The sequence below is a fragment of the Dermacentor silvarum genome, chromosome 7 (genome assembly GCF_013339745.2).
Source record: "Dermacentor silvarum isolate Dsil-2018 chromosome 7, BIME_Dsil_1.4, whole genome shotgun sequence".
NCBI lineage: Eukaryota > Metazoa > Arthropoda > Arachnida > Ixodida > Ixodidae > Dermacentor > Dermacentor silvarum.
The window spans coordinates 114,464,742-114,479,290 of record NC_051160.1 but is presented as its reverse complement, the minus strand read 5'-3'; the positions used below and the strand labels follow the sequence as shown (position 1 = coordinate 114,479,290).

General features: G+C 47.7%; 1 protein-coding gene across 1 annotated transcript in view; it reads left to right on the top strand.

Moving 5' to 3' along the window:
* The window catches only part of LOC119458364 (solute carrier family 22 member 7-like), a 31,346-nt gene extending 16,805 nt beyond the window's left edge, over nucleotides 1–14,541 (top strand). Inside the window, exons 3-5 of the mRNA XM_037720195.2 lie at nucleotides 2,974–3,077; nucleotides 10,277–10,431; nucleotides 14,274–14,541. Of these exons, the coding sequence (XP_037576123.1) occupies nucleotides 2,974–3,077; nucleotides 10,277–10,431; nucleotides 14,274–14,446 (432 nt within the window). The 3' untranslated portion in view covers nucleotides 14,447–14,541. The remainder of the gene's footprint in view (nucleotides 1–2,973; nucleotides 3,078–10,276; nucleotides 10,432–14,273) is intronic.
* Nucleotides 14,542–14,549: the final 8 nt, after the last annotated feature.

Below are 14,549 nucleotides of genomic sequence, written 5' to 3'. Positions count from 1 at the left end.
ATACGGAACCTCACGGCGACGGCAGAAATCCGCTTGGAATGTCCATATATTTGCCATCGCAATAAATGTTATTTGAAATCCGTGGCGTCGTATTGGCGCACAGCCTAAAGGGTTTAGACGCATAATTTCAATATATATATATATATATATATATATATATATATATATATATATATTGTAATGAAGAAGAACGTCTGGACTTAAGCAGCAGGATTGCCAACAGCATCGCGTGCCGCAGAAGCTCGTGCTTAGAGATTGTGCTCGGTGGAACGCTCGACCCGTCATCGGCCCTTCGTCCAATCAACCTCCTTTATAATTTGAGGTTTATAACCTCCTTTATAATATATATATATATATATATATATATATATATGCCGTTTGCCTTCAATTGTTAACCTGGCGTTTTGTATTTACGCCACCAAATTTTCCGGCCACCGAGAAGTATACAGCTACGCTGTAAAATAACTACGAAATGCGCAAGCGTACCTGATACTAATATTTCCAGTTGAGATGGCGGGTAAATCTGGGTTTTTTTTATATGAAAAGGGGAATCTTTAAAGCTTTCCGATTAGACCAATTGCTGACAGGTATTTGAACAATAAATCGAAAACCTGCCGCTGTTTTGAAGGGCCGGGCATTGGACCTCAGATGCTGGGTAACGTTAACAGATCGTGGCAAATCATGTCCATTTGTTGCTCCAAAATTGCTTCTCGTCCTTAATGCCATATAGCTCTGCTGAAGTAGATGATTCGCTCGCTCAAGACGAAATGAGAAACGTTGCCCTATAGAGGGCACAAAAAGTCCGCACGATGCGCTTTCTGGAGTTGGAGAGCCATCTGTTAAAATATGCATTGCGGCTGCGTATTCTTTGTGCATATATTCCAAAGCTGTCTGATAAGCCGCTGCTTGAGGCATTTTCTTTTTCGCACTGATTACTGGGATATATGGCACGATTCCCAGTGGTGACAGTGTCCATGGTAAAATGTTTCGTGGCATAATTTGTGACGCCTGAGCAGGAATCGAAATAGATATGCTTCCGACGGCCTGCCCAAAGTTAGGTGTAGCACGGGTTCTAGATATATCCTTTAAAAAGTGGCTCTTCGTATGAATGACGTGTCTGAGGTGAATCCGAAGTGTCTCCTGCGAAGATAGCACTTCAAGAGGTGGGCATCCAGCTTCTGCTACAGTTCCTGAGCGGGACGACCCCTTCGGAAGGCCAAGAAATAATCGAATGCAGTTGTTCCGTGCTGCCTCAAGGTTTCTCTTGCTTGTGGGAGACATTTTGTGTAGGATTGGGAGGTAATACAGTAGTGTTCGGTCGACATAGGCCTTACGGAGCAGCGCTATTGATTGAAAGTTGCTGCCCCACTGTGCTCCGGCTAAAAATCGGAGTACGTGCGACGCCGAGGAAATCTCACTCAGTTTTTTCACTTGAGGCCTATAGGCCTTATGTGAGGCCTATCGATCGTCACTCCAAGAAACGTTTGTGTCTTGGCGTATGGAAGAGTATGGCCACCCAACACTAGCTAGTGGGTATTTTTCCATACGCCTCCGCGTGAAAGCCGTAGCAACGCTTTTGTCGGGGGACAATTTCAGACCCTGCCCTGCAATACCCCTGCCCTGAATTTTATACGGACGCTTCTGAATCTCCTGGGAAAGTGTCCTTTGCCACGGTTCGGTCATCGTTTGAGTTGTCAAGACTTCTCAGTCCACAAATGAGTATTTTTCCTGCCAAGGCTTTTGCAATAATGTCGACTGTGAAATACATCACAAAACAAAGGATTAACAGAGCTGTAATTTTACAGACTCGTTAAGTGTGCGAAGAAGAGTGAAACACTTAAAGAAGCACAAAAAACGTCTGCTGAATGGGCTCCACTCTTAGCTTTGCAGGGCACATATATCCAATCACAACATAACATTATTTAGGGTGCCTGCGCAGAGATGCATTGAAGGCAATGTGCACGCTGGCCGTAATTTTACATCCGTCCCTCCTGGGGCCGCGGGCAGCAACAAGAGTGTGATAAAGAAACGCTGAATAAACAGTACTTGGTAAAGTCCCAAATAATTAGGTAACTGAGTCAGTGGAAACAAAGCAAGTCAAGTTAATGTGGCACTCACCCGACTAAGAATAGGCCACGCACTTTGGACGCACTCTTACCTTCTCACTGAAAATGAACCCCTCAGCTGCAGCAGGGTTGGGAATATGCTCACTGTAGTACATGTCCTAATTGATTACAAGCACTTAAAAACTGACAAAGAAATATTTTCCTCGAATTGAATTTATACGCAACGCATACTACATCCTGCGCCGTTCCTTGGAAGAGAACCACTTGTGATGGCATGCATCAGGTGAAGTTGGCAAATTGCAAACTATATCTACACAGGGCCGCTATCTACTATCGCATGTTTAGTTTGCCGCCCGCTCATTTACATGGAAGAGACGTATTGCTGTTACCTAACAAGTGTCGCTCGTCTCAGTGCACCTGCTTCGGCAGGTGTATGCCCATTGCTGAGGCCAAGCGATAATTCAGCCTTGCATAAATGGACAGCAATTTAGAATATCCTATGATCATTCACAGGCACGGTTCTCATCGTCTTTATCGCCAACCACTGTCAACTCTGAATCATTTAACGCCTCACTATGTGCACGCTCATACTTTATTGCATAGTTTCTAGGCATTTTGCGGCAATTTTAGGCCCATTTACAGCCATGCTACATACACCATCTTACATAACATTATCTCGCAGCATTAAGAACATTGTTCTGGCGCTCTCAGGGCAACAATTGGCCCTGGCGCCATTAAAAAAAACATGCATCATCAGGAAAGCACTTATCGCACAGCTCTGGACAAAGATATGGGTCACGGCGCTGCATACGCAGTCAGTACAGCCAGAAATGTATTTTTGGTTACATATGAATAACCTTCTTCTCAAACTCCCTGTGTTTTTAAACGATGCGCCCTTCTTTTGCAGTGGAACATGGTATGCAGCAACAGGTGGATGGTCTCTTCTTCCCAGAGCATCTACCTCGCTGGCATGGTCGTCGGAACAGTCGCTGCATCACACATTTCGGACTGGTGAGTACTAAATATTCATTCTGAGATAACCCCTCCTGTACGAGCAACAGTGCCGCTTCTATCGTCAGTAACTGCGTCGTTGAACTTTGAAAAAGAAATTGTATCTCGAATCGTTTTGTTTAGTTAAATAGCTGCCGACTCCGTACCTGCGCTCGTGTGCCAGTATTATTAGAACGCGCGACCACTCATTCATTATATCGTCTTTAATGCGACCACTTGAAAACGCGCGCCAAAGCATCGCGGCTTCCTGGCATAGTGTTTCTCACATCATAAAAATCGGAGGTAGTCGCTACAGAGTACCACATACCATTGGTGCACGGGTCAGTGTTCCTGGTCGATCAGGTGCAATGGTCCGAAGCCGCACCGGGGTTGTGTCGACATAACCTGTGCGCGTTCACCAACCATTTATCCCTGTCATTCTGCATCTGTCAGCATTCGACGTGGGTTCTTTGCTGCCGCTCCTCACCGAACGCTCAGCACCATTCTCAGCTTCTCTCTTGGCCCGTGTGCCAATAAACAATATTAATCATCATCATTACCTCACCTTCTCTCCCCTATTATCACGTCGTGCAACGCTGCGGGATGATCAAGGTATACTGACGGCCATTGTACCTACCTGCGCGTCAGTGATCCCACCTGACCGCAGTGCTGGAAGGAAAAATATTGTCGCATTACAAAGGTCCTTATAAGGCTTTACAGAAACTTCGTGACGTTAACAATGAGATCGTGCCACAGGCATGAACAATTCACTATGTACCCTGCAATCTCGTGATGTCGTGCACGTATCCCTGCAGAAACACTACTTTTCAACCACCTCCTTGCTTAATTGGCGCCCGCTAGCGAGGTGAGATGTTACAAGCTGTTTCCACGGAGGAATTAAGAACGCTACGACCGCATGGACCTTGCGCGTGATGCCTCTTCGGTCATCTTGGCTACCCGTTTTGGTACCCCGGAGGGGCGTCAGCGTGAGCAGGCGTTTGGGGTGTTGCTACACCCCTTACCCGAGCACATGAGTATTGGGCCGTCCCGCGCGTAGCTGTGTCTGGCGGAAAGGGGAGCCTAGGGGTTGAGCCAGTGCCGGATGTTTAGACCTTTATGGCCCCTCGGCAGAGACAACACACCTCATTGGCCTCCGCTTCACGAACACCGCACCCCCGGACTGACCTACCCGGGGGAAATCGGTACTTGACTTTTTCTGCCCTTCTCTCCAATGTTCGCCGTTCTCTTTCACTTTCAATCTTTACTTTTTTCTCGTTCTTTTCATTTTACTTCCGACTTCTCAGGCCGTAAGGGTTGACCTTGTGCATTGCATCCCACCTTAGGTATATGTATTTGGTTGGCGTGTGCAGAATACCGTTGGCGTGTGCAGAACTGAATAGTTCCCGTCCTCTGTGGTCCCCTGGTTGGGCTCCATAGAAGGCGGCAAACATCCTTGCCTAATATTGTAGTAATGTTATTTATGGTATGCAATTTCCCTTCACTCCCTCATCGCTCTCTCAAGCGGGGGCGCACCGATGACACCTTCAATTTCTCCATGCAGCCGAAATAAACTTTCCAGAAGTACCGTGTAATTCACAGTCCGCACTAATCCAAGACAGTGCGCGAAATATCTCGTTTTGTTGTGTCACAATCTTCGACAGAATCACTAGGCCCGGGCTAAAAGCAAGCTGAGATGGGAAGCGGCGACCATCTTCTTGAAGTTCATGACAAGACCCAGTACAGCAAATTTCCCAAGCTTATTGCTTTTTGGAGACATTCCTGTTTCAGTGGGCCAACACAAATCCTTGAACACTGTCCGCGGTGTCATCTCTCAAGATGAGTTGCTCGACCTTAGCTACTCGAGGGATGGCAAGATCAGAATGCAGTAAAGGTCCAAGGGATAACCATCGTGCACGACGACAAGGAAATCCCTACAAAACACGTAATCATAACATCTGGAACAAGCAACCTACGGGACTCATTAGAAACTGGATACTGCAAACTCCGTGTACGGCCATACATTCCGAATCCGCGCCGGTGCTTCAAGTGTCAGTGTTTCGGGCATGGTTCGCAAAGCTGCCGAGGGCGCACCACTTCTGCAAAATGTGCATCCAGCGAGCACTCGTCGGACTCCTGCACTTCCACCACCCACTGTGCTAACTGTGACAGAGATAACCCAGCATACTCCCGTTCGTGTCCATCATGGAAAAAAGAAAAGCAAATAATCGAACTCCCAATCAAACTAAAACTATCATTCCAAGAGGCACGCCAACGCTACTATATGAGCAACCAGCCTAGTCCGTCTTACAGCGATGTGACGCGCGGGGGGAAGCGTCACATCTTTCGGCAGCCGCAAAAATCACACAGAATGTGAATACGGTCACTCCCCCTGGACGGAGCAGCCAGCGCTGTTCCACCCCCAGCCAAGGAGGGCCAGAAGACCGCCGGAAACCTCGAGTTTCGGAGACACCTTAAAGCGAGAGGCATCTGAAGTATTCGCTTCCCGCTACAGCGCTTTTCATAATAGCCTCATCCCATGGCGGGGGACACTATAAGCCGCGGGGGCGGATTGGGTTTAAAAGCGTGGGTGCTTTCGCTTCGTACCGCCGATGTGAAAATATCGTCTACACGACATGAAACCGCATCTTTCGTCGCCGACTGTCAAATTCCACAGAATGATTTTTCGTTCTAATTGAAATTTAGATTTTCCGAATGCCCTGTAATTCTCAAAAATTTGCGTCCCCTTCCGTGTAACAAAAATTTAACGGCGAATGCACTTATTTGCACAAAATATCGAATTTCAATATAACAGAATTTCGATATAACGAAACAAATTCGCGATCTTACTGACTGCGTTATCATCATAGCCTATATTTATGTTCACTGTAGGACTCAACAATCTCTTAATTGCCCCTTTTTGCTCTTGCTGATTCCAACTTGCGCTTGCAAATTTCCTAATTTCATTGCCTCAGCGAATTATTGCGAGAGCAATCATATGGACACTCCAGGCACATTCCTGCCGGCAATAAAATCGTCGCCGCGCGTCGTATGCTGCATGTGCGAGTGAAAGCGTGCTAGGTTGAGCCGGCGATGCGGCTGAATCTCGCGCACGCAAGGGCGGGAAGTGAGAAGGAAGCGCGCCGTCTTCCAGTCGCGAGCAACGCTCCGGAGGGAGGGTAGTGAGGCGGGGGGGGGGGGGGGGGGTTATACTCCGCGCGGCCCAAGTGACTGCGCACGACCGCCGGGCCGCACGGATCCGAGAGGAGGGTAGGGAGGGGGGAGGGCGCGTTCTACGCCACGTGCGCCCGTTTGGGCGGCTGTATCTTGAAAGCCATCTGCGGCGGGGGCAGAGTCCTCCCTGCGCTGCGTTTTCGCGGCTTAGTTCGCGTTGATGCGAGCGGCGGTTCGCTCGTTGATGGTGGCGCGCTTACTGCCGCGGTAATCGAGTGAGATTCGTTCATGTTTGCTTGTTCGTGCGTGACACCATGCTCGTTCATTTAGTTGGTATGCCTATGTTTGCATGTTTACACGGCTGCTAAAGCTACTACCCTTACTTCGTATAACTGTCCACTAATTTCTTATCGCAATGGATGCTTCGCTTTTCGGGCGAAACTGCGACTTTATTTTCTGCCGTCCAGAACAGCGCTTCCGTTCCCTTGGCACCCATTCTGTAACATTAATGGTCCACCGGGTATGTAGTCTGCGCATTACATGGCCTGCCTAGCTCAATTTTTTTCTCTTAATGTCAACTAGAATATCTGCTATCCCCGTTTGCTACTGATCCACACCGCTTCTCTCGTTGAATTTAGCCTACAGATTACCCATAACGTGTCTCATATTTCCGCCAAATATAACCAAAGTGCTTTAATTAGCTTACCAAGTGCCTCGCAGAAATCAACTACGAGCGCCTTATGACGCATGAAAATAGAAAACGAAAACAAGGGTTCAGTAATTATTTGCAAGGCTTCTAACTGGCCCAAGAACGTAAACAATGTGTCAGACATGGCACTGACCGTGACCACCCCACCCATTTCCAACAAATATATAGATGTAACCTGCTGCAATGTGGGGAAAATGGGAAGCGTTGCTGATAGCGGCCATAGTGCACGTTCTAAAACTTGATCAAGAGGTTGTTTTTTGCAAAAGCTCTGTTTGATTCAACTCATTTAACTTCGCACAGAGGTTTTCATAGCGTTCCACCCAGTATTGCTAAATCTAGCTTCGGTGGCAATTGTAGTTCTGCAAGGCCAACGGGTTAAATTCTGCCCCGTTCGTTACACACTCATTACGCTCTAGAGCACTTACGTATGTAATTTATTTCCACAGCCTCAATTACCCATCAACATTGAACTTCGCCTACATATCACCCATTACCTTTAAACACGAAAGAACACGGACCGAGGCAGTAGAAGACACGACAAGCGCTAGCCCTGTGTACAAGCAATATACTGCAAAAAGATGGGCAGTTGGGCGAGTTGGTACGGTAAAATATTCTTGGTTTAAGCGCGAAAGAACACAGATGGAGGCAGAAGAAAACAGGACAAGCGCTAGCCCTGTGTTTTCTGCCTCCGTACGTGTTATTTCACGCTTAAACCAAGAATATGTTGCCAAGAATATGTTAAAATAAATTTAATTCACCACATGCCCCTCGTTGGAACTGGGCTCCGCCGATTGTGATCATTATAAAGAATCAACTCACTTATGACGACATTTTAAAAAGCGATTTTACTTTAGCTGACGCGCTAGCTTATTTTACCACTTTTATTACTGACTCAGCAGAAATATTAATTGCACAAACAAAACGTTCAGGCTGTAGACGAATTCCCAAGTGGAAAGGTTATTGCAGACAGTCTCGGAAGAAGCAACAACAAAGCCAATACCCAACTGCACGAAATATTGCTGAACATGAACATACGAATACAGAGGGAAGGCACACACAACGACAGGATAGGAGAGCAAGCTTGGAGAGGTTTCTCTTGGGAATCAATTCGCACACACGCGAAACAGAAATGTGGAACGCGTCAAGAAGGCCAAAGGGGCAGCAACCGCATCCACTGCCCTCACAGACATTCTTTAATACGAAGAAATAGAAGAACGCAAAACACTGGACCGCAAATGCGGAGGAAACGATCCAAATAACCGTGTTTTCAACATTGCCGAGCTTAGAAGAGTGTTGAGCGTCTGTTAGAGTTCTGCGCCCCGAGCAGATAGGATCACGTATAACATGATCGACAACATGGAAAACACGGTGAATGCGGGAGATGGAAATAACACGAGAACAAGATGAGAGCAGGAGCCAACGTTTCGACAAGTGGACTTGTCTTGAAGTCTTGAAGTGGACTTGTCTTGAAGCGTTGAAGAAGACAAGTCCACTTGTCGAAACGTTGGCTCCTGCTCTCACCTTATTCTCGTGTTACTCATGATCAACAACAAGCACATGGACACTCAAATTACATTGCTCGCACTTTTCAACAACATTTGGGCAGCCGGACACCTTCCAGCAACATGGAAAGAAGCTACCATTGTTACAGTTTTAAAACAGGGTAAATTTTCTACCTTGGTAAACAGCAACCATCCGATAGCCCTCACAAGCTGCCATGTAAGCGTTTCTAAAAATGATAAATCGCCGTTTTTTGCATTTTCTAGAATCAAACAGCGTGATTGATTTCTACCAATGCGGTTTCCCAGAAGGCCGATCGAGAACCAACCATCTTGCAATGTGCACATTGAGGCTTACATTTGCAATGAACTTGCCCGCAAACAATCCTTTTTTCAGTTTTTTTTTATTTCTGCAGTTTTACGTGCCAAAACCAGTTCTCATTATGAAGCACGCCGGAGTGGTGTGCTCCGGATTAATTTTGGCCACCTGGGGTTCTATAATGTGCACTACAACGCAAGCACACGGATGTTCTTGCATTTCGCCTCTATCAAAATGCGGCCGCCGCGGCCGGGTTTCGATCCCGCGACCTCGTTTTTTCAGTTTTTCTAGGTATGGAAATGGCCTATATATGACAACACAGGGCACTGCGGTATTAGTATAGACCTATCGGGAATGGGTGTCCGTGGGAACATGTTTAGCATAATTGAAAGCTACCTCTAACACCGTAGTTTTCGAGCTAGAATTGGTAATGGTCTGTCTAGGCCATTTAGACAGTAAACTGGTGTAGCACAGGGTGACGTACCTAGTTGTATCCTTTTTATTGTTAAAATGAAATCTCTACGTTCGTTACTTCACAAAGTAGGTTTTATTTTGCATGTGTTGATCGCGTGCAGATTGAATTGAAATCAACGACACGTTCACTTTGGGCTGAACAAAGTTTCAACAATGGCTAAGGAGAATGGCTTTACGCTAAAGCCCCAGAAAAGCTCGTGCATGCTCTTTGCGAGGAAAGGTGCCTTGTCCCAGAGCTCAGTATCCAGCTCCAAGGTCAGCGCTTACCTTTGAACACAAGTTCCTAGGTGTCATACCGGACTTTAAACTTACACTCATTTCACACCTGAAGTCTCTGAAAGCCAAATGTCTAATAACAATGAACATTCCTAAAATTATTGCGCACACGACATGAGGAAGTGACAAGGGTTGTTTAATGAACCTGTAGCTCGTACAGTCACGTCTGTATATGGCTCCGTTGTGTATCACTCTGCCGAACCGAGCACCGGAAACGTTTTGCAGGGCAAGAGCAACACGGACACGAAAGAGCACATGGGACTACAGACGAGCGCAAACTACCAACAAAGCTTTAGTGACCACCACACGTGCTTATACTGCGTTCATCACCGTTGCACATGTGCACAATACCTTCTACGAAAGGACAGCTCTTTATCTGACAAGTCTACAGAAGGTGTATCACTCCTGTCCTGCATCCTCGCCCCACGGTCTACCTAGAGTATCATCTCCCTGTTGGCGAGGAGGTACTTTTGACAAAAGGTCAAGCTCTGTGGAAAATGTTGGCGCAAAAGTACTTGCAGAAAAGGTGAAGCCCTCCCCTAAACATACTTCGAAGAACGTTCCTAGATTCTTCAAAGGATGTCTCCGTTGGTGCATGAATCATCATCAGCTTATATTTTATGTCCACTGCAGGACCCCCCCTAAATTGTAGTGGTGGCTTTGCAACAGTGTCGCTGGACATGCGCATTCGCAGGCCTGGGATGGCGAGTCATTTTGTGTACCGATTGCTGCTTTGATATTCCCTGATAAGAGGATTTGTCAATCTGCGCAGGTTCGGCCGAAAGAAGACCATACTGGGCGGAATTGTGCTCTCAGTGGGAGCGAGTGCGCTGACGGCCTTCTCGACCTCGGTCACCATGTACTACGTCTCGAGGTTCATTGTGGCCCTGGCGATCTCCGGATACTCGGACGTCATTTACACTCTGAGTGAGAGACGTGCACAGTCATGGTTGTACTTCCGGCAGAAACTATAATGCCATGCCCGTAACATCAGTGCCTCTTTTAAGTTCCCTATAGGCCCGCAATTTATTTATTTATTAATTACAATTTTATGATAGTACAGTGAGCCTCGCGATATACAAGAGAATACGGAGCAGTCTTCTTCAATATTTATGGCAGAAGACCACTGTATACAGCGAATCTATAATAGGCAGACAATCGACCAGCAGGCCGAGGCTTCTCAGCAGCTGCTGAGTCTGACCGCATACACTCTATCCAGGCGAGTACGGCACCGACACCGCCACGACGTTAACGCCCCCGATCTGTGTCGTGGGTAGACAGTGCCGCTCTTATATCAAGCAACGTTACTAGCTGACCTCTCCGCCGACACGACCTACAAGCTATTGTTATCGCAGTTTAACCGGATTTCTTACTGATAACGGCAACAAAAAGCAAACTCCCAATCGCCGATGTCCAAGAGATGGGTCCCTGAGCGAAAACTCCGCGATAAGCAATTTACTCTGAGTGGCAGCACTTGCGTCGAGTTTACTAGAACTCAGAGTAAGCCAAAGCATGCTTTTGATGCTCATCGTAGAAACTACTAACTTACTTTTCAGCCGTCGCGTTATGCCCCGCGCGCAATGCTGTTGCGGGAAGGCCTACCGCGACTGTATTTGCTTATGTGCCGATATGGCCTCTAGAAGCGTAGAATTCCTAGCGCAAATAACGTCTTCGGAATTTAGCGCATGTCATTATGATTTCAAACAAACAATGTTTTTAATGTGATGGAGCGTTGACAAAGTAAAGCGCCCGCGGTGTCAACAACGCACCGTCATCATCGTCGAATTTGGCCGGTTGCATCTCACCGGCGCTTCAGAGTTGCTGAGTTAACACGCTTATTTTCGGCGAAGCCCAGTTTGCGTTTCCACCAACCCAACCAAGTGTGCCCTTCATTGCAATTTACTAGAGGTAAACAACCGTCAGCCGCCGCTATGGGACGAGATGCGAGGAGCCAGTCGCGGCATACGACTTCAGTACCCGAGTGCGCAATAGTTTTCAGGCTACGGAAGGCGTCATGACTAAACGAAAAAAAAATGTTTTAACAATGCTCCATGAATACAACGAATTCATCACATTGCAGTGTGGTCATTTGATGTACGAAGAAAGCACTGAGATGGAGAGTGCATTGCGAAGACGAAGTGACATGATGCGATAGAATGGTGCACCGACACTTGTCCGTGTAACTGGTTCATTATCGTAACGCAACCGGGCAACATCTATTCAGTTGCTTTCGTCTGGGGAATAAACAGGCTGCGTTTTGCTGCGGAAGGGCAGAGTCTGTTAGCCAGCGAGCACAACAATATCGACAAAATCTGAGAAGCTTGTGCAGAAGTAAGGACGAGGCTCTCTGTACGAAGCGTCACTCATAAACCAGTTGCCCTGTGGCATCGCCCAAGCAGTGTCCCTTTAACTGCCTTTACTTGTGCTATGTTCACCAGCCCTGACTTTTGGAATCCTTCGTCGCCTGTATTTTCGACAGTTATTCGTAACCGAAATTTCGGGTCGTTCAACGGGAGAGTGAACAGGGCGATTTTTTTTAACGCAGTGCTGACGAATGAGAGAGCGCCAAAACTACGAACAAAGCACGTTTTTGTTTGACTGTTTCCTGTTTTCCAGGCCCCATTGTTTTGATATCAGCACCTTGAGCAACAAGTCGAAATCATAACACTTTTGGTTTTCTATATATCCAGAAAAGGCATTTTATAAGTTCGCTCCTATGTACTTGTTCCGCGCCTTACTCGAATTCCCTTAAGGATATTGCATAGATAGGCACAAATCAAAAGGTTTGCCAAAATATTGCTTAGATGTTTAGAGTATTCGAGGTATTATGGGTAATCAAGGGGAAAGTTTCAGTCCGGGAACAAACTTTCGTCCAGGGTACGGACACGTCTGCATCAAGGCGACGTCCCCGAACAAAACTAGATCGAAAGGAGTCGCATTTCTTGTGCACAGGTTATGCAGGAAGGGGTCTCAAGAACTGAGGTTCTTGCGCCCCTTTGGTACTTCATTTTATTGCGATAGCAATTATATGGACACTCAAAAGCAGATTTCTGCCGTCGGCGTCGCCGTCGCCGTCGCCGTGAGGTTCCGTATGACGTCAATGGAGATGAAATCGTGGCCGCGCGCCGCCGAACGCTGTATGTGCGAGTGAAAGGGCGCGAGGGACGCGCTCTTTCTCGGGGAGTGAACGCACGGCGGAGAACAAACGCGCGTTCTGCGCCGTGCTTCCTTAAGGGCTGCAGAAGTAGGCGTCTCTTTCCTCCTTCACAATCACCATATATGTAGAGCAAACGCGCCTTCTTGCAAATGCGCGAGAGGCCGTGGGGGAGGGGGGGAAGGGGGAGGGAAGGGAGGCGACGTTTAGCTGCGGCACCAAGTGCCTATTTATATCAGAGGCTCCGGCAACAGTCACCAACGCCGCACGCATTTTGAGCGAACGCGGGCAAAACGCCGATGGCGTCGACAACAGTTCTGCGCGTTGCCGGTGCTGCTGCATGTCCAAGTTTATACAGCTGATAAAGCTAATATCACTACTCCGTATAGCTCTCTACAAATTTGCTATCGCAATTGATGCTTCACCTTTCAGGTGAAACTGCGACAACTTTTTTATTGCGATAGCAATTATATGGACACTCAAAAGCAGATTTCTGCCGTCGGCGTCGCCGTCGCCGTCGCCGTCGCCGTGAGGTTCCGTATGACGTCATTTGGAGATGAAATCGTCGCCGCGCGCCGAACGCTGTATGTGCGAGTGAAAGGGCGCGAGGGGCGCGTCTTTCACGGGGAGTGAACGCACGGCGGAGAACAAACGCGCGTTCTGCGCCGTGCTCGCTTAAGGGCTGCAGAAGTAGGCGTCTCTTTTCTCCTTTACAATCACCATATATGTAGAGCAAACGCGCCTTCTTCGGACGCGCGAGAGGCCGTGGGGGAGGGGGAGGGAAGGGAGGCGACGTTTAGCTGCGGCACCAAGTGCCTATTTATATCAGAGGCTCCAGCAACAGTCACCAACGCCGCACGCATTTTGAGCTAACGCGGGCAAAACGCCGATGGCGTCGACAACAGTTCTGCGTGTTGTTGCTACCAAAGCCGCTCACCTTACTTCGTATGACATTGCTGTGTTGCTATCGCATTCATTGCTTCGCCCTTAGGGCGAAACTGTGACATTTTTTCTTTGTCCTTCTCGTGTTCATTTTATGCACGCAATAACGCTCCAAGCTGAACATATCCTGTTTGATTATAATTTGTTTGCCCCTCCGCACGCATCACATTCCGTGTTTCTCATAGCGTCGCCTTCCTTCTCGCATCTCACTAGTCTACTAGAATTTCTACCTTCCCCCCTTAGTCGGGCTGTGTTCTTTTCCCGCCGTTTAAATTCGATTTCTGACGCCTTCAGGAAAGAAAAGCCAATGTATACGATAACCCGAACAGTCAAAAAGCACTTCACCAGCGCGACGATTCATGCATGAATCTCTCGCCCAAATCGCTTGTACACCTGGCCACCAAAGTTTACGGACTGCAGAATCTCAGAAAACGTTAATTCCCGAGCAGCCTGTAGCAGTAGGCTGTAAAACTGTATACGGCAATGTTCTTAGCATATTCTAGTCGACGCCCGAAATGCAAATACGAGGCAGCACTGTGAGGCTGTGGAGATATTCAGCCTTTTCTCAGATTTCATGGTCCCTAATATTTTGTAGCCGGGTGTGCTACAACGCGGCATTCGCAAATCGACGCCTTCGACCCACTTTTGTGCACTTCCTTTGCCGGTTTCCAAGTCATGGAGACGGTGTCGCCGCGGTTCCGCTACATGCCGACAATGACGATGGGCAACGGCTGGACGACTGGAATGCTGCTGCTGCCGTGGCTACACTATCTGACGCGGGAGTGGCGGGCCACCCAGCTGTACGCAGCGCTGCCGTTGGCGCCGCTGTTTGTGCTCGGCTGGTAGGTACGCACGGTTAATATGCCATTGCCATGTTTAGGCTTCCTTATTATCAGCAATTTTTAAATTATCTGCTTGAATATTATTTCGAATGTTTCATTGGGTTCCA